General features: G+C 45.4%; 1 protein-coding gene across 3 annotated transcripts in view; it reads right to left on the bottom strand.

The window, feature by feature from the left end:
* Positions 1-19,329, bottom strand: part of TRPM4 (transient receptor potential cation channel subfamily M member 4) — an 86,964-nt gene that overhangs the window by 11,069 nt on the left and 56,566 nt on the right. For all 3 annotated transcript variants that reach the window (XM_077259720.1, XM_077259722.1, XM_077259723.1), the window contains 4 exons: positions 5,697-5,842; positions 5,002-5,114; positions 3,913-4,011; positions 3,389-3,820 (listed from right to left, as the gene is read on the bottom strand). In XM_077259720.1, coding sequence (XP_077115835.1) covers positions 3,389-3,820; positions 3,913-4,011; positions 5,002-5,114; positions 5,697-5,842 — 790 coding nt within the window. The remainder of the gene's footprint in view (positions 1-3,388; positions 3,821-3,912; positions 4,012-5,001; positions 5,115-5,696; positions 5,843-19,329) is intronic.

The raw sequence follows: 19,329 nt of genomic DNA, 5'->3' as shown, positions 1-19,329 counted from the left end.
TAGGGAGTTATAAGGGTTAAAAGTTAAAAGCAATTTCTCAATTTTACAACACCATTTTTTTTAGTGACTACATCACATTTGAAGTCACTTTGAGGGGTCTATATGATAGAAAATAACCAAGTGTCACACCATTCTAAAAACTGCATCCCTCAAGGTGCTCAAAACCACATTCAAGAAGTTTATTAACCCTTCAGGTGTTTCACAGGAATTTTTGGAATGTTTAAAAAAAAAAAAAAATGAACATTAACTTTTTTTCACAAAAAAATTATTTCAGCTCCAATTTGTTTGATTTTACCAAGGGTAACAGGAGAAATTGGACCCCAAAAGTTGTTGTACAATTTGTCCTGAGTACGAAGATACCCATATATGTGGGGGTAAACCACTGTTTGGGCGCATGGCAGAGTTCAGAAGCGAAGGAGCGCCATTTGACTTTTCAATGCAAAATTGACTGGAATTGAGATGGGACGTCATGTTGCGTTTGGAGAGCCCCTGATGTGCCTAAACATTGAAACTCCCCACAAGTGACACCATTTTGGAAAGAAGACCCCTTAAGGAACTTATCTAGATGTGCTGTGAGAACTTTGAACCCCCAAGTGTTTCACTACAGTTTTTAACGCAGAGCCGTGAAAATAATCATTTTTTTCCAACAAAAATGATTTATTTTCCCAAGGGTAACAAGAGAAATTGGACCCCAAACGTTGTTGTCCAATTTGTCCTGAGTACGCTGATACCCCATATGTTAGGGTAAACCCCTGTTTGGGTGCACTGGAGAGCTCGGAAGGGAAGGAGCACTGTTTTACTTTTTCAATGCAGAATTGGCTGGAATTGAGATCGGACGCCATGTCGCATTTGGAGAGCCCTGATGTGCCTAAACAGTGGAAAACCCCCAATTCTAACTGAAACCCTAACCCAAACACACCCCTAACCCTAATCCCAACCCTAACCATAACCCTAACCACACCCCTAACCCAAACATGCCCCTAACCCTAATCCCAACCACACCCCCTAACCCCAACACACCTCTAACCCTAATCCCAACCCTAACCACACCCCTAACCCAAACATGCCCCTAACCCTGACACACCCCTAACCCTAATCCCAACCATAAATGTAATACTAACCCTAGCCCAAACCCTAACCCTAACTTTAGCCCCAACCCTAACCCTAACTCTAATGGGAAAATGGAAATAATTTTTTTTAATTTAATTATTGTTCCCTAACTAAGGGAGTGATGAAGGGGGGTTTGATTTACTTTTATAGCGGGTTTTTTAGCTGATTTTTATGATTGGTAGCTGTCACACTCTAAAAGACGCTTTTTATTGCAAAAAATAGTTTTTGCATCTCCACATTTTGAGAGCTATAATTTTTCTATATTTTGATCCACAGAGTCATGTGAGGTCTTGTTTTTTTGCGGGACAAGTTGTCGTTTTTTATTGGTAACATTTTCGGGCACGTGGCATTTTTTGGTCGCCTTTCATTCAGATTTTTGTGAGGCAGAATGACCAAAAACCAGCAATTCGCGAATTTCTTTTTTTTTTGGGGGGGGGCGTTCATACCGTTCCACGTTTGGTAAAATTGAGAAAGCATTTTTATTCTTCGGGTCAGTGCGATTACAGCGATACCTCATTTGTATCATTTTTTATGTTTTGGCGCTTTTATACAATAAAAACTATTATATAAAAAATTATTTTTGCAACGCTTTATTCTGAGGACTAACTTTTTTAGTTTTTCAGTGATGATGCTGTATGGCAGCTCGTTGTTGTGGGGACAAGATGACGTTTTCAGCGGTACCATGGTTATTTATATCTGTCTTTTTGATCGCGTGTTATTCCACTTTTTGTTCAGCGGTATGATAATAAAACGTTGTTTTTGTCCTTTTTTACGGTGTTCACTGAAGGGGTTAACTAGTGGGACAATTTTATAGGTCAGGTCGTTACGGACGCGGCGATACTAAATATGTGTACTTTTATTTTATTTTTTTTTATTTAGATAAAGAAATGTATTTATTGGAACAATATATATATATATTTTTTCATTATTTAGGATTTTTTTTTTTTTTTTATCTTTACACATGTAAATTTTTTTTTACTTTTTTACTTTGTCCCAGTGTGGGACATCACAGTACACTTTGCAAAGCACTGTGTCAGATCAGCGATCTGACAGGCAGTGCAAGAGGCTTGCTGGTGCCTGCTCTCAGCAGGCACTGACAAGCCACCTCCCTGCAGGACCCGGAAGGAGCCGCACGGCCATTTTGGATCCAGGGCCTGCAGGCAGGACATGCTCCGAACAACGCAATTACATTGCGTTGTTCCGTGGGTCTCAGGGAAGCACGCAGGGAGCCCCCTCCCTGCGCGATGCTTCCCTATGCCGCCAGAACGCTGCGATCATGTTTGATCACAGTGTTCCGGGGGTTAATGTGCCAGGAGCAGTCCGAGACCGTTCCAGGCAACATAGTGCCGGATGTCAGCTGTAATAATCAGCTGACACCCGGTGGCGATCGGCCACGCTCCCCCCGTCAATCGCCTATGATGCACTATCCCGTCCCTGGGATCTAAGTCCCAGGTCATCTTGACGGGATAGTACCTCATATGGGATTAAGGGGTTAATAGGATCTATCGATGTAAACAATGCCTAAGGGCAGCTATAATAAACTCAGCAGATACAGAAACGTTTCTCCTTGTGGGAGAACCCAAGTCAATGTAAGGAGACTTATAGGCCATGCAAGTCTCCTTTGGGAATTTAGGTATGAAAATAGCCTCTTCAGAGAATTAAAGAGCAGCCACGAAGAAGAAGAGCAATTCTAAAACTCAATATTGACCCTTTAATGAGCCTTGCCGCATGAGTTAGGATAAGAAGCCAAACCCGAAACTCCATTTGCATATGCAGGTGTTTCGGTGTGTTTGCCCCTCATCAGTGCAAAGCAGGAGAACTGATTTGGCTAGATGAGAGGCCTTTGACTGGCAGACTAAGGGCTAACGTTTCTCCTTGTGGAGAGTGTCAAGTTCATGTAAGGAGAATTCTAAGCCATGCAATGACTCTCACCTAGCTAAATTACGGTTTGCACTGATGAGGAGCAACCACCCCAAAACATATCTGCACGTGGAGTTTATGGTTTGGCATTATCCTAAGTCACGTGGCAAGGTCCTATAAAGGGTCGATTTTGACTTTAGGACTACTATGTTCAAGAGTTGGCACTAGAGTTACGGTCCTCATGCACTTTGAAAAGGCAATTTGCATAAATACGGAAACATATTGGTTGCTAAGAAGACTCAGTTCTTAACCAATATACGGGAACAGCTGAGTTATTGTCATAACCAGAAACAAAATTTCTTGACATGAGCAGTAATTCCTCAATTTTGTAAATTTTCCAATTGGGTAAAACCAGTACCTGCAGATTACTCCAATGATGAAAAGCAGCAAGGCCGTGATGTCTACATGGTTCCAAGAGTCCTGCAAGTACTGTTTGACCTTCTGTGCTACCGGCATGGATCCTACAAAGAAACTTTGCCGTATTTCTTCGCAAACCATAGTGAAAACCCAAAAATACAGGATAACCTCCGAAGTGGCTGGACCATCTGGTGGAGGTCTTTTGAAGTCCAGGAGTAGAACATAAGAAAACAGGAAAAGGAAGGTAAAGTACATGACAACATTGCCGAAGAAAGCAGTCACAGGCGCACTCCAGAACTGTTTCCAGCGACGCATCCATTGTGGCCGGGGCTTCTCCTTAGTGACTTCAGCTTCGGCGTGAGAAGCATTTCCATCGGATGATTTGACAGGCTCGAGCTGTACAAGTTCACTCTTCTCCTTCATAACTTCCTCCCTGATTATTAACGTACAACACAATATCCATTAACACAAGGCCACGAAAAAGTGTGTTGGTCATTAAAAAAAAATAATTCTAACTTTACATACCCTTCCATTATTTCTGCGACAGTAGTCTTTATATCAATGTCTAAGCTGTCCATTTCAACTCTATTGGTGCCGTCACTTCCATTTTCATTATCAAAACTTCTAGAAAAAGCAAAAAAAAAAAAGAACAAATCACAAAAGGATCACATAATATTTTGGCAAAATATATAGAGGGGCATATCAAGGTATTGATTTTATTACTCCAACGTTGTGTCCTTTATGCTGGCTTACAAAATTTGGCCTCTAAAAGTAACCTAGGATGCAACAATGGAACAATTTTCATTCATTTTTATATTTAAATAGGCAAGGTTACCTTTAAGGATCGCTGAAGCATACTGTATATAGCTTAAGTTATGACACCAACTAAATTGCACATCATCTATTTAAAGAAAATCCATCATCAGGTCAAAAGTGGCCAGTTTTAGCTTTTTATTTATATTTTCAAATTAAGTATTTTAATTTATTATTTATTTTATTAATATTTTATTCCCACTGTTCTCCTGAGTATTTAGCTTTTTTCTTTTTTTAAATTCGGCATACGGTTCCAGAGATATGGTCCTTTTTAGTTAGCGCAGATTTTTAGGAACTTTATTAAGTGGGCGTGTCTCAGTATAATTATGCAGAGCAGCCTAAAGACACGCCCTAGAGGATCCTGTGGGCCACGCCCCTATGCAAAAGACTATAAAAATTTGTACCACATAAAAAAGGACCATATCTCTGGAGCTGAATGTCGGATTTTAAAAAAGAAAAAAGTAGAATACTCAGGAAAACCATAGGAATAAAATAAGAACAAAATCTGGCTACTTCTGACTTGGCGAGAAGTCCGATTTAAAAAACTGAAATAAGAACAAAATCTGGCTACTTCTGACTTGGTGAGAAGTCAGATTTAAAATAAACTGCTACCCATTATTGGCCTTGTAATACCTTATCATGATCTTGCTAGTCTAGCAGGTCAATATTTTTTTCTGAGATTTCCAGACCATGAAAAATTTGGAACATTGCTTCTAAATCATTGCATATAGAATGTATATTTTCCAAATCAAAGTGTTGTTCTGAGAACGTTCATAAAAAAAGAAGGCTTTGGCTACTTACTTGAATTCAATCAGATCAGTATAAATGAGAGGAGGGCAGAAGAAGGTCAGCACCATTGCCCACACCGGTGTGCTTTGTGCCATTTGACCCCACCAGTTTTCTGTTAACATGGACTGTGGAATAGAAAGGTGCTATTATTACAGTGGCTTCGATGATTCAAAAAACATTGGTAATTTTCAATCCTTGACAAGAAATCAATGTCACTAAAAGGACCATTAAAGGGGTTGTCCGGTCTTAAGCTACAAGTCTGTAGTCACTCTCAAAGTTCCTCCTACGTCACATGAATATTAGAAGCAATACATGGACTCTGAACCTACTTGTTCGTATAGAATCGTTATTTGAGCATGCTCTAATCTCGGCAAAGGTCATTGTATGGGAGGAGGAAGAAGTGAGCTATGACATCACCTCTTGTGTATAGTGGATCCTATATGACCTATTGTATAGAGAGATGTTACCTTTCATTAACAGTGTCTGTAATGATAATGAGACTGCTGAAAATTCTTCCGTATAGAAGAGAAAGTGTGTGGCTGGTGTAAGGCTTCATGAACGGTGCATAAAGTACAATAATTTTAAAACATATTTATGAGACCTCAGTTCTAATTTATAAGCCTAATTATGCGGTCCCACATCCGAGACTAGGTAGTAGGTTGACCTTATAGAATGTCTCTGAAAGCATGATAGATATGTTCTCGTACCTGAACACCATCCTGTGCAAAGAAATTACGTGCATCGGCCTCGTAAGCCAGCTGCAGGCAAGTTGCGCCTCCCCAGACGGCTGAGCGGCGTACCAGTAGCTTAAACGCCCGGTTCTCGCTATTTCTGTAACACTCGTTAAACACACCTACAGCAATGAGAATTACAGTTATGCAATACAGTTTTGACCTCCGAATTATCTGCCTTCAGCATTTACAATATGTCAAGCAATTTCCTGACCTGCCCTTAGTGCCAGAACCACCATGCACTAAGGGGAACCTGTCAGATGGTTCATGTGCCTTCAACCATGGACAGCATGACTCACAGACTGTCTCTGCTTTTGCAGCCGTGTAGGCTTTACTCCAAAATGTTGCGTTAGGCACCTGTAAAGAACAATAGACCAGCACCACCCAGATAATAAGGTACTATATATCATACACCCCAAAAGCAATAAAAGGAAAGGCGAAGCCTTGTTCCCTTCCCCTATGTCTGCCACTCTTTGCTTTACTCCACATTGGTCTTGGATCATACAAGTGGCCTGGTATTCCTCAGCGAAATCATCTAAGGACTTTTACGGTCCACTTGGACACACCCGTGTCTCTGAATATTGAAGTTGTATTGTGTAGAGACCATCCAACTTCTTCTATTGCAAACACCTCCACTGACTTCTGTAATTTCTGCTGCTTCTGTGATCTGCAGGTTAACCTATTGGTTGCTATAAGCATCACAAACATTTATTAGAATTTGTTCACATTACGTTGCAATTTGCAGTTGGTTCTATAACTTGTATCTGTTTCTTCTGTGATCTGCAGGTTAACCCATCAGATGCTTTAAGAGTCACAAGCTGTTAATAGAGTTTGTTCACACTACATTTCAATCTTCTGTGGATTCTATAGCTTACATCTGCTGCTTCTGTGATCTGAAGGTTAACCCATCATTTGCTGTAAGCATCGCAAATTGTTATTACGCAACAATCTGTTGTGGATTCTGCTACCTACAACTGAGCCCTGCTTTATACCTGCTGTTTTCCTTCTTCATCTGCCCTTCTGATTCTTTTGCTTCCAGTGTTTCCTGCCTATGTGCCTCCTGTTTGTCTGCCGTCCAACATAGCCTGTTGTCCAGGTCCTTACTGTTTCACGTGCATTCTAGCCTGCTGTGCCAACAACCTGGATCAGCGTGTCCACCCTAACTTTCAGCTTTGTGAATCCACCCCCTCAGGTGAGCCCAATACACTGTAGCATTTCAGAGAAAATAGGAAAATAGGATTTAAACCTGTCCAGGAATGATGCAACAAGGACTAGACCAGGTCCCTGGCATCTTCTCCTAGCTCCCCTAGATTGACCAAAATCTTTTTGTGTTTGTGTACAGAGAGACCTGTCAGTCAAAGGCAGCGAGACAGAAAGAAGCCTCTTGGACTAGTAATTTTAGTCACATGGTCTCAAACCTCTATTATAAAGTATGTTTATCTGAAATGCTGTAGCATGTTAGAGTGAAACATAAATGGCTGCAACAATGAAGCTGGATGCTTCTAGTGGATCGGTCAGCATGAATCAGTTGAGAGGTTCCCTTTGAACACAATCACTGTGCCGTGCACACAAAAGGTTAAATGTTCCACAATTTGCAGGGTGGAGTCATTATTTAATGGTAAAAGCGAAGCTGTGGGAAATAATGTATACTTTTCATTATATATGTTGGGTGAAGAGTAAAGACCCCAGATGGTCTTCAGTGACAGTGGGAGTGATGTGGTTTGGAACGCACATGAAATAAAAAATAAAAAAAATTAAAAAAAAATCAGCCCAACTCATTCTTTTAGATCACAGAGAATCATAAAATGTGAGAAACTACAGTAAGATGAGAAGATGGACATACAGTTTGCAAGAACGACTCCTAAGAGTGCAATGTGTCACCCCCAAATGTAAGCCGACTCTGCTTAAGTGAAGGATCAGCCCCTTAAGGTTCATTGGTTGATCATCACTTAGAGACCGCCTATGAAGATTATGGTTACACAAGACGCATCTGAGGAAACACTCATTATAGAAACTGCTACTAATGGTTATGTCTCGCGCAGGACCTGAAGTGGCGGTGCATGGCAAGCGGATTATTTTTTAAGTACGGTATCTAAGCCAGCACCCTTCTCTGATGCGCACACAGAAAAGGGGGCTGACTTAGCTAATGAGCAGACCAGAAGATAAGCAGCGGGGGCCTAAAATACAGCTGCCAGAAGAGAAATAGGACATCTGGGCTGTTAGAACTTAAAAAAAAAACAAAAAAAAAAAAACAAACACCTTCAAAGGGAAGCGATCAGAGATTGACCCACTGTTTAAATCAGATTGTTATTCTTTATAATACAAACAAATATATAAATATGAATGAAATGTATAAATATTAATACAATAAATGAGTAAGATTTATATTTATATATTTGAACTTATTTCAATATTAAAATTAAATATTAAAATATATATATAAATTATAAATATTATTCATTTATTTGTATTAATATTTATATATTCATATTTATTTCTATTATAAAGCATAAAAATCTGATTTAAACAATAGGTCAATCTCTGATCATTACCCTTTGAACTTTTATCAATATTAAAATTAAATATTAAAAGGGTAATGATCAGAGATTGACCTATTGTTTAAATAAGATTTTTATGCTTTATAATAGAAATAAATGTGAATATATAAATATTAATACAATAAATGAATTCTATTTTATATATTTTAATATAAAAAAAAAAAAAAAAGTGGACAGTGTGCGAATCATCATCATCATCAAATAATTTTTTAACACAATATATATTGCTATACATCTTTCTTTCCAGATAGATTTAAGTAGATAAATATTTATTGTTAAAAAAATTTTTAAAAAATTGTGCAATTCTCAAACTGGCCACTGGGGCTGTTTTTACGCTAACTTCCTGTTCATTCAGGAAATCCACATCTACATTAGCCATAAAGGTCCAATCTCAGCTCTAGATTTTGTAATGAAGCATCTAATGAGCGTGTGCAAATGTCATTGTGAAGGGAAAGGAGCTCAAGGTCAGCCGCGCCATCGCCCATTGTGATTGGGGGATCCGTGTTATCAGCTATGTGTAGAGGTGCTACCTGTCATTGTCATCCTGCCTCTGATGATAATGAGCATCCTGAAAACTCTTCATTAAAGAACAAAGCAGCTATAGGATTAAAGTTGGTCATAAATCGTATAAATACAAGATATTAAGTTATCAGTGTTGCCCATAGATGTATCCTATGTCAATAAGGCAAAAGACGGCAATCGATTTTTAATTTTTGCTCATTATTATTTTGAAAAATGCAAGAGGAACAAATGAGGAACCCTGTGCGGTGAACGGGGTTGTAACGGGGTCTACTGTGCTGTAGTACCTCTTTCAGTACCACCTCGTGTTTCAGGAGGTCCACTCTGCTTTGGCTGGATTCTGAATGAAGGATGCTGGCTGGAATTCCTTGGTTACATGGGCGCATATAAAATCTCACTGCTTCTCCACGTATTTCCAGTCTAACACGATGTCAGAGCTCCCAGGGTCACATGGGCGCATATAAAAGATCACTGCGTCTCCATGTATTTCCAGTATGACATGATGTCAGAGCTCCCAGGGTCACTACTCCATCTGTGGATGAACGCACAGAGAAGGGGTAACGACAAGCATAGGGAGATGACCAAGAACTGTCCATAGAGTCCATATGTAGCGCCCCCACTGCCGCAGGGCCGAGGGGTACCCGATACCGGGCCTGTGAGTCTCTGCTGAGGGGTTGTCACGGTGGCTAGGCCCCGGTCCGTGACCCTGCTGAGGGGCGTACAGTAATAGATGTGGATAGTGGTGGTGGTGCGGTGCAGTAAATAACGAGGACACCAAGTTGCAGTCTCTTTACCTCTTTACTGAAGGTTTTAAAGTCCTCAGTCCAGAGCGCTGTTACCAGGGCTGTCAGAGACCGGCCGGTCTAAAGACACATCAGGAGTTCTCTTTACAGGTGGGAATCAGTGTCTACCTTCTAGCGCTGGGTGTTGTAGTCCTTCCCTGCTGAGCTCCCGGGATAGTCCTCACAACTGGTTCTGTCTATCTCTGATGTTCGTTCTCTCCGTCCTCCAGGTGATATGGCAGGACGCACCCGTATGACGGGGTAGGCCTGGAGTTCTTCCGGGACCCTAGAGTCGCCCCTCTCCCACAGCTGCCTCCGTTGTCTGCTTAGGTGTTAAGTGAGACAGCCAACCTGTAATTGGCCGTCCTGCCGTGGTTTGCAGTAATACTTAAAGTCTCTTACTTGCTCGGCGTTCCGGCCACCGACTGTTTGCGCCTCAGAAGGATGTTGCCTCGGTCTAACAGCACGACTCCTTCTGGTCCCAATTCCTCTTTACTGTATTCCCGTTGTGCACTGGTTAGTTCTGCTCTGAGGAGTCTGTCAGGATCCCATCCCTGACAGGTCCTCTCACTAGCTCTTCCCAGCTACTTCTCTCCGTCTTCCTGTCCAACCCCCAGTTTTACCAGAGTGTGAGGAGTGGCCTACTAGATAGGACCACCCCCCCTGGTGGCCGGAGTGTGAAGTGTAGTGACGTGTTACCTGATCAGAGAAACTCTTTTAGTGCAATCAGACGTACCATAGCTCCCCATAGTGGCGGAGCCACAGTACTGCAACGACCAGGACTCTGGGGCGCTGCACTCCCCCCCGGTTAAATCCAGTACTCCGGGACTGGGAAAACAAGAACAACAATACATGTTAACAGGGAACACACAAAATTTTGAAATAGCATAAACAATTAAACATAACAGTGCTTCCCTTTATGGGAGGTGAGAACTCTTGAACGTTGCGAAAATTAGGTCATGCACAGTTTATGACTCTCAGTTCAGTGGTTGAAACAGCGGGGACCCCGGGTAAACAAAGGGGCCCCCTTGTGAAAGTTTTTTGAGCAATTCACTGTCCATTACTCTATTGTCCATTTTAAAACCTGTAACAAAAGATATACACACAAACATTTTCAACTGAATAGCAGCCCCCGCTAATACCTCCAAGTTTTGTAGCGGAGAGGAGTTTGATTTTGAGTGCTGCGTGTGGACCGTCGCAGCGCAGGGGTTGCTATCGGCCTAACAGGGCCCGCTATGCTTGCTACCGCTGGTGTAGTGTACTGTCTTCTAGCTACACTTCTAGTGAGTCTGGGTAGCACTGGCAGGTTGGAGCTCTCAGAGCTGCTGCTATCAACAGTGGGTACAGCAGATTCACCGATAGCAGAGGGAGGATTTGCCGGTTCAACGGTTGGCATGGCATCTTCAGGTAAGGCTTGTTGAGGTTGCGGGACCGGATGATCTGGTACCACCATTGTTTCTGGTGGGACCGGCTGTTGAAACATTAGAACAGGTACCACGATGGCTTGATTTATCTGAGTCCAGGACTGGGGAATGTCACCAAGGACGGTATGGATCATCTTCTCCTTTTCCACCGGCGGGGAGATTTCTGGGGCCGTGTCCCTCTCTCTCAACTTATCGGGGCAGACCTTAAGGTGATCCCTGGATACCGCTGTCGAGGTCTCCCCTCTGTCCTTGCTGATGAGACAGACCTTCGTGTTGTCGAAGTCAGATGGCAGGATGGTATACGGTTCTGCTTCCCATTGGTCATCGAGCTTGTGTAATCTCCTCTTTCGTTTAAGTACTTGCTCACCAGGTGACAGGGGAATCGCAGGAGCGTGTTGGTTGTAGTCCCTTTCTTGTTTCTGCCTAGCCTGGGCGAGACTTCTTTCTACACACTCCTGTACTTCGCGGTACCTTCGCTGCCTTTCTGCATTCCAATCTGCATCCGGCAAGGTATCTTCGGGTACTAGGACCCCCATGTCCAAATCAACGGGTAACCGACTAGATCTTCCTCGCATCAGGTACGCTGGGGTACAGTTGGTGGAACTTACTGGGATGTGATTGTACATATCCACCAAGTCAGGCAACTTTATTGGCCATAGGTTCCGTTCCTCCACAGGCAAGGTCTTCAATAAATCGATTACCACTTGGTTCATCTTCTCACACATCCCGTTGGTTTGAGGATGGTACGGTGTGGTTCTGATCTTCTTACACCCGTACAGTTGACAGAATTCTTGGAACACTTCCGCTTCGAATGCAGGTCCCTGATCAGTCAGTACCTTCTCTGGGTAGCCATGGGGCCTACAAAAGTGCTGCTGGAAGGCCCTGGCTGCAGTCCTGGCCGTTAGATCCTTGACAGGTACAACCACCAAAAACCTGGAGTAGTGGTCCACGATGGTAAGGGCGTAGATATAGCCCGACCGGCTAGGTGTCAGCTTCACATGATCCAGCGCGACCAGTTCGAGCAGCCGTTTGGTGATGATAGGCCGCAGGGGAGCCCGTTGACTGTCACGGTCCTTCCTGCGCAGACTACATGGACCACACTCCCGACACCACTTCTCAATGGTTCTCTTCATGCCAATCCAATAGAACCTCCCTCGGAGTAGCCTTTCTAGCTTCCTCCATCCGAAGTGTCCGGCTCCATCATGGTAGGCTCCCAGAACCATGGGCGCATCTCGCCTTGGCACCACTATCTGCCACACCAATTCATGAGTACGTGGGTCGATGCTCCTCCTGCACAACTTGCCATCATGGATAAACAGTTTGCTTCTCCCCTTCCACAGCTGTTGGGTCTCTTGTGGGTCATCTGGGCCAGGGTGCGACCCTGCCTGCGTCAAGAGCTCTTTCACCCGACAGACCGCGGGGTCACCATCCTGGGTTTCCGCCCATCCGTGATGGGGCAGGGGATTCAGCGCGTCATCCGGTTGGTTCTTGTGCCTGTTCTTCACATGATGAGAGCTCTGAGTGGCTTTGGGGCGATGGAATGCAGGCAGCTCCACCTCTTGAAGTGCCTCCGGGTCTTCTCCCGCTTCGGGCAAATTGGGCATTCGGGACAAGGCATCGGCATTCTCGTGTCCTGCCCGGTACTTGATGGTGTAATCGTAGTTGGACAGCCGGGCCATCCATCGCTGTTCCAAGGCCCCGAGTTTGGCAGTTTCTAGATGCGTTAGCGGATTGTTGTCCGTGAAGATGGTGAATTTCGCGGAGGCCAGGTAGTGTTTGAACCTCTCTGTCACTGCCCAGACAATGGCAAGGAATTCCAGCTTAAAGGAACTGTAGTTGTCAGGGTTCCTTTCCGTGGGACGGAGTTTCCTGCTGGCGTAAGCGATCACCCTTTCTTTGCCTTTCTGGACCTGAGACAGCACGGCTCCTAATCCCACATTGCTGGCATCTGTGTACAGCACAAACGGTTGGTCATATTCGGGGTAAGCCAGTACCTCTTCTCCCGTCAGTGCCGACTTCAAACAGGTGAAGGATTCCTCCAGCTCCTCGTTCCAATCAAAGGGGGTGTTCCTCCCCTTGGTCTTCTTTGGTTGGCCCACCAACAGGTTTTGCAAGGGTGCGGCCTTCTTGGTGAAGTCCTTAATGAACCTCCGGTAATAGCCTACCAGCCCGAGGAACTGCCGGACTTCGTGGAGGTCACTGGGCTTTGGCCAGTCCTTGATCACTGTGACCTTGTCGGGGTCTGGGGCCACTCCTTCAGCGCTCACCACATGGCCCAGGTACTGCACTTTAGGTTTGAGCAGATGACACTTGGACGGTTTCACCTTTAAGCCGAAGTTGGACAGGGCTTCAAACACCTCGGCCAGGTGCTTCAGATGGTCTTCGTAGGTCTTAGAGAAGACAATGACATCATCCAAATACAGCAGCACAGTTTCAAAGTTCATGTGTCCTAGGCAGCACTCCATCATCCTCTGGAATGTCCCAGGAGCATTGCAGAATCCGAAGGGCATGTAGTTGAACTCGCAGAGACCCATTGGTGTCGTGAAGGCCGTCTTCTCCTTGTCCGCCTCCGCTACAGGAACCTGCCAGTACCCACTGGTGAGATCTAAGGTAGAGAAGTAGTTAGCAGATTTTAAGGCAGCCAGAGACTCCTCTATCCTGGGCAGTGGGTATGCGTCCTTATGTGTAATGCGATTCAACTGCCTGTAATCAACACACATCCTCATTGTACCATCTTTCTTTTTAACAAGGACTAACGGAGCTGCCCAGGGGCTACAGCTGTCTCTCACCACTCCAGCCTCCTTCATTTCCCGCAACATGTCCTTGGCACACTGGTAATGAGCTGGGGGTACAGGGCGATATCTCTCTTTTATGGGTCGGTGATCTCCCGTGGGGATGTGATGTTGGATCCCTTTCACCTGCCCAAAATCTAAGGGGTGTTTGCTGAATACCTGCTCGTACTCGTGTACCACCCTGTAGGCCCCCTGTTTTTGATGGGATGGGGTAGAGTCAGTGCCCACATGCAATTCCCGACACCAGTCTTTCGAGTGCTCTGCAGAACCTTTGTTCTCCGCCACGTTTGACGGGACCAAGGGTTCAGGTGTCTGTATCACACTATTATTGACAGTGAACAGTTTGGCGAGCGTGGTATACTTGGTGAGGTGAACCTCTTCCTCCCCACAATTGAGGACACGTACGGGCACTCTCCCCTGGCGGACGTCGACCACCCCCCGGGCTGTCAGAACAGTAGGCCTATTGTCTGAATACACGGGTTCTACCAGGGGCTGGTAGTCCTTACCCCTGAGGCCTATGGCTGCCCGACACCATATTAACATCTCACTCCTGGGGGGTATCGCGATGGGGTTTGAATCACTCACAGTGACACGACCAATCTCACCACCAGTCAGCTCTACCTGCTGTCTCTGCATCAGAGCTCTGATTTCCTTCTGCAGGGCACGTTGCTCACTGTGGCCAGCGGTTTCTGCCACCTGTTGCAACAAAACAATAACTTCTGCAAGACAATTTTCTATAACATTAGTACCAAGAGTCATCATGGGATTACATTCTCGACGATCAATATCAACAATCACAATCCCTTGGGCTTTCAATTCCACCCGCCCCACCTTGATGGTGACCTCCTTATACCCCACTTGTGGCAACGGCTGACCATTACTGGCTATTATGGTGAAATCATCGTCAGGGCCACGAGTAATATCAGCGTCCTCCCAATACCGTTTATAAAGCACGTAAGGTATAGTCGTCACCTGAGAACCGGTGTCCAGCAAGGCGTTCAAGGGGATTCCATCAATCACTACAGGGAGAACTGGCCGTCCTCCAATATACTTGGTTCTCCAATGCTGCGGGCCTGACCGTCCTACTCCTGGGGGTTGGCCCTTTGCCCCAGGGGTTGCTCATTTAAAGGACAGTACCTTGCAAGGTGGCCCACCTGGTGACATCGGCGGCAGATGGGTCGTCCGTCCTGATGGAAGCAATCGCTGTCCCGGCCTCTGGTCGGTGGGGTCCTCTTCTGTCGCGTCCAGGGGACATCTTCTGGTCCGGAGGCTAGCTGGATCTTTTCTTTGGGGGCCTCCTGTAGGGACTGCACCGTCCGGGCTAGGGCAGCAACGCTCTTGGTTAGCTCTTGCATCTGGAGGCGAAGTCCTGCAGGGGAGTCGTCCTCGAAGCTCTGGGCGTCGGCCTCCGCAGCAACTGGGGTATCTGATGCCACCTCCTGGTGGTATGTGAGAGCGGGGCGCCTGGGTGGTATTGCGCGGCTGGGCTGTCGCTCCTGCAATGCCTGGATAGCCTTATCTTTAAATTGCGCAAAAGTCAAGTCTGGATTTTGCATGGCCAGGAAGTGCAATTGGCCTCGCTGGTGACTGCACAGGAGCCCCTCAATGAACCGCTCCTTCAGAAGTTTATCCTCATCTTGCATGCTGCTGGGGTCACTCTGCTTAATGGCCCGCATCGCCTCTTGGAGATTAAGGGCATAGTCCCGTAAGCTATCCTGCGGCCTTTGTTTGCATCCATAGAAAGTCAGTTTAATTTCTGTAGCAGTGCGAGTATCGAAGGTGGCTTTAAGCTTTGCAAAAATCTGTTGTGCAGTTCCCTTATCCTCGGCGGGCCAGGACTTCAATTCTCTCAGAGCCGCCCCAAAGAGTTGGCCGGTTATCATATGAACCTTCTGAGGCTCTGTCAGGGGATAGAACTCGAGCAGGCTGCAGAGCCCTTCCTTAAAGTCAGTGAATGTATGCGACTCCCCAGAGTATCGTGGGAGCCAGGCCGCTCCGGGCAGGTACGGCATGGAGAAGGGCATTATGGCTTTTGTGTTAGCGGCAGTGTCCGACTGGCTGAGGGGAACAGCGGGTTCTGCGGCAACCGGTGGTGGTATTAGGGCCGCGGCTTCACTCGCTGCGGGGACCGGAGCTGCCCCTGCGTCCGCGGCTGCGGCCGCCACCTCCTCTCCTCCTGACTCTGATGGCTGGACTGATATCTACAGCGTTGTTGAAGGATTTTTTCCGTATCAGATGAGTAAAGGGTTTGATTTGGCCTGATGAATACATCTTGGAGACGTGGTGGCTGGACCGATATCTGCAGCATTGGTGAAAGGATCTCTGTGAATCAGATGAGTAAAGTGCCGAATATGGCCTAATGACTGTTATTGCTGCATATGATATGGCCATATAAATGGTTGCTGCACCGATATGCTTGATATGGTCTAATGACTATCTTTTGCTGCATGATATGCGGCTATCTATACGACTGCTGGATCCATATTTACAACAGGATTGAAGGACCTCGACACACTGGACGGGCCATATCCTCATCTCTTCTCTGTGTGAAATACGCTTTATCTGGTTCATATATGATACAGCCATCAGAATGACTTTTTGATATATGATATACCCATATTTTTGGGATAAGAATTGCATCATACTCTGGTATTTCCACTCTTTGAAATGACCTTTTTGAATGAAGCCGTTGTACTAAAGGAGGCTTTTTTTATGGACCTAGCTTTTGCTGATCCCACCATTGTGTGAGAACCGTATATAGACATTTTTTGTCATTTGAGTGGTTTCCCATAATTGAGTTTTTTTGCATAAATGGGACATTAATATTTCCCCTCTCTATTGGCCCAAAAGTTATATCTGGTCTATACACCTTATTGGGGCATCCAAGCTGTTGGTTACTGAACTATTTTTCAGTTTTTTTGTTCTGTTTGTTTTTGATTATTTTTTATACTATGTTTTTCATACAATTTTTTGTTTATTTTTTTTATGATATTTTTGCTTAAAAATTGCAGATCATTGTAAATGAGGTGATTGGGGTTCTTTACTCTATGCAGGGAGGGGGAGATGTTGGTATTACTGTGATTTGAGGGGCTCTCTCTTATTTTCTCCCGCTATACACCCCAAAAATATATATATATCACAATATGATATGTGAACACCCTATTTAGGGTCCTCAGCTTGGGCAAAAAATACTAATTTTTGTTTTTTTGCTTAGTTTGTTTTTTCTAATTTTTTTCTTATTTATTTATACTATTTTTGCTAATTTTTTATGATATTTTTGGTTTTGGGTTCATATTTGTGACATTACCTTTCTAGGCACTATAGGGTATTTGTAGGGCCAACAGGGCCAGTCTTCGACGAGCGGGGGCACCAACCGCAGAAACTTAGGGTGCCTACCCCCGCAAATAGGTAGTGGATAGGAGTAGGGTTTTGACAGGGGTCAGTTAGTTCCCTTGTTACTTATTTTCATTGTATTGTCCTCAATTTTAGAACCTTGTATTTTAACTTTGAATATTAAAAGTTATATTTTAGGAATCCTTGTGTTTTGGTTTGCCCTCGTGATGGTGCCATGATGAATAGGCTGCAGTCCTTTCTCTTGTCTGTTGGGTGGTTTGCAGAATGTCTGGCTGGTAGCTCTGTATTACTTCAGACACCCAGGATGTGATCTCGGAGTCTTTTTATACCCAAGGCATGTAAGCCACTCCCAGAATCACCCAGGGTCTCCCAGTCCAACATCAAGATAAGGCAAACAATGGTGATGGGATTAAGTAGCACTATTAGCATATAAGCACACATCAATAAACAAAGCTTAAAAGGTACCTTTAAGGCCCCGTCACACTTAAGCGACGCTGCAGCGATACAGACAACGATGCCGATCGCTGCAGCGTCGCTGTTTAGTCGCTGTGTGGTCGCTGGAGAGCTGTCACACAGACCGCTCTCCAGCGACCAACTATGCCGAGGTCCCCGGGTAACCAGGGTAAACATCGGGTTGCTAAGCGCAGGGCCGCGCTTAGTAACCCGATGTTTACCCTGGTTACCAGTGTAAAATGTAAAATAACAAACACTACATACTCACCTTCGCGTCCCCCGGCGTCCGCTTCCTGCACTGACTGAGCGCCGGCCCTAACAGCAGAGCGGTGACGTCACCGCTGTGCTGTGCTTTCACTTTCTGGCCGGCAGTCAGTCAGTGCGGGAAGCAGACGGCAAGGGACCTGACGGACACCGGAATGTGAGTATGTAGTATTTGTTTTTTTTTACATTTACGATGGTAACCAGGGTAAACATCGGGTTACTAAGCGCAGCCCTGCGCTTAGTAACCCGATGTTTACCCTGGTTACCAGTGAAGACATCGCTGAATCCGTGTCACACACACACCGATTCAGCGATGTCAGCGGGACCTCAGCGATCAAAAAAAGGTCCAGGCCATTCCGACACGACCAGCGATCTCACAGCAGGGGCCTGGTCGCTGGTACGTGTCACACATAGCGAGATCGCTACTGAGGTCGCTGTTGCGTCACAAAACTTGTGACTCAGCAGCGATCTCGCTAGCGATCTCGCTAAGTGTGACGGGGCCTTTACACTAAACGACTTACCAACGATCACAACCAGCGATACGACCTGGCCGTGATCGTTGGTAAGTCGTTGTGTGGTCGCTGGGGAGCTGTCACACAGTCAGCTCTCTCCAGCGACCAACGATCAGGGGAACGACTTCGGCATCGTTGAAACTGTCTTCAACGATGCCGAAGTCCCCCTGCAGCACCCGGGTAACTAGGGTAAACATCGGGTTACTAAAGGTACCTTCACACTAAGCGACTTTGCAGCGAGAACGACGACGATCCGTGACGTTGCAGCGTCCTGGATAGCGATCTCGTTGTGTTTGACACGCAGCAGCGATCTGGATCCCGCTGTGATATCGCTGGTCGGAGCTAGAAGTCCAGAACTTTATTTCGTCGCTGATCACCCGCTGTCCAGCGATGTGTTCACTTGTAACCAGGGTAAATATTGGGTTACTAAGCGCAGGGCCGCGCTTAGTAACCCGATATTTACCCTAGTTACCATTGTAAAAGTAAAAAAAAAAAAAAAAACAGTACATACTCACATTCTGATGTCTGTCACGTCCCCCGGCGTCCACAGGGTTACACAGGGTGACGTCACCACTGTGCTCTGCTTTACTGCCGGCGCTGACACATTCAGTGCAGGAAGCTCTGAGCAGCAGCGCGTAACCCTGTGGACGCCGGGGGACGTGACAGACATCGGAATGTGAGTATGTACTGGTTTTTTTTTTTTTACTTTTACAATGGTAACCAGGGTAAATATGGGGTTACTAAGCGCGGCCCTGCGCTTAGTAACCCGATATTTACCCTGGTTACAAGTGAACACATCGCTGGATCGGCGTCACACACGCCGATCCAGCGGGTGACAGCGGGTGATCAGCGACCAAAAAATGGTCCTGATCACTCCCATCGACCAACGATCTCCCAGCAGGGGCCTGATCGTTGGTCGCGGTCACACATAACGAGATCGTTAGCGGGATC

Source organism: Ranitomeya variabilis, chromosome 4 (genome assembly GCF_051348905.1).
Source record: "Ranitomeya variabilis isolate aRanVar5 chromosome 4, aRanVar5.hap1, whole genome shotgun sequence".
NCBI lineage: Eukaryota > Metazoa > Chordata > Amphibia > Anura > Dendrobatidae > Ranitomeya > Ranitomeya variabilis.
The sequence above is the reverse complement of the archived record's forward strand: the minus strand, read 5'-3'. Positions and strand labels throughout refer to the sequence as shown.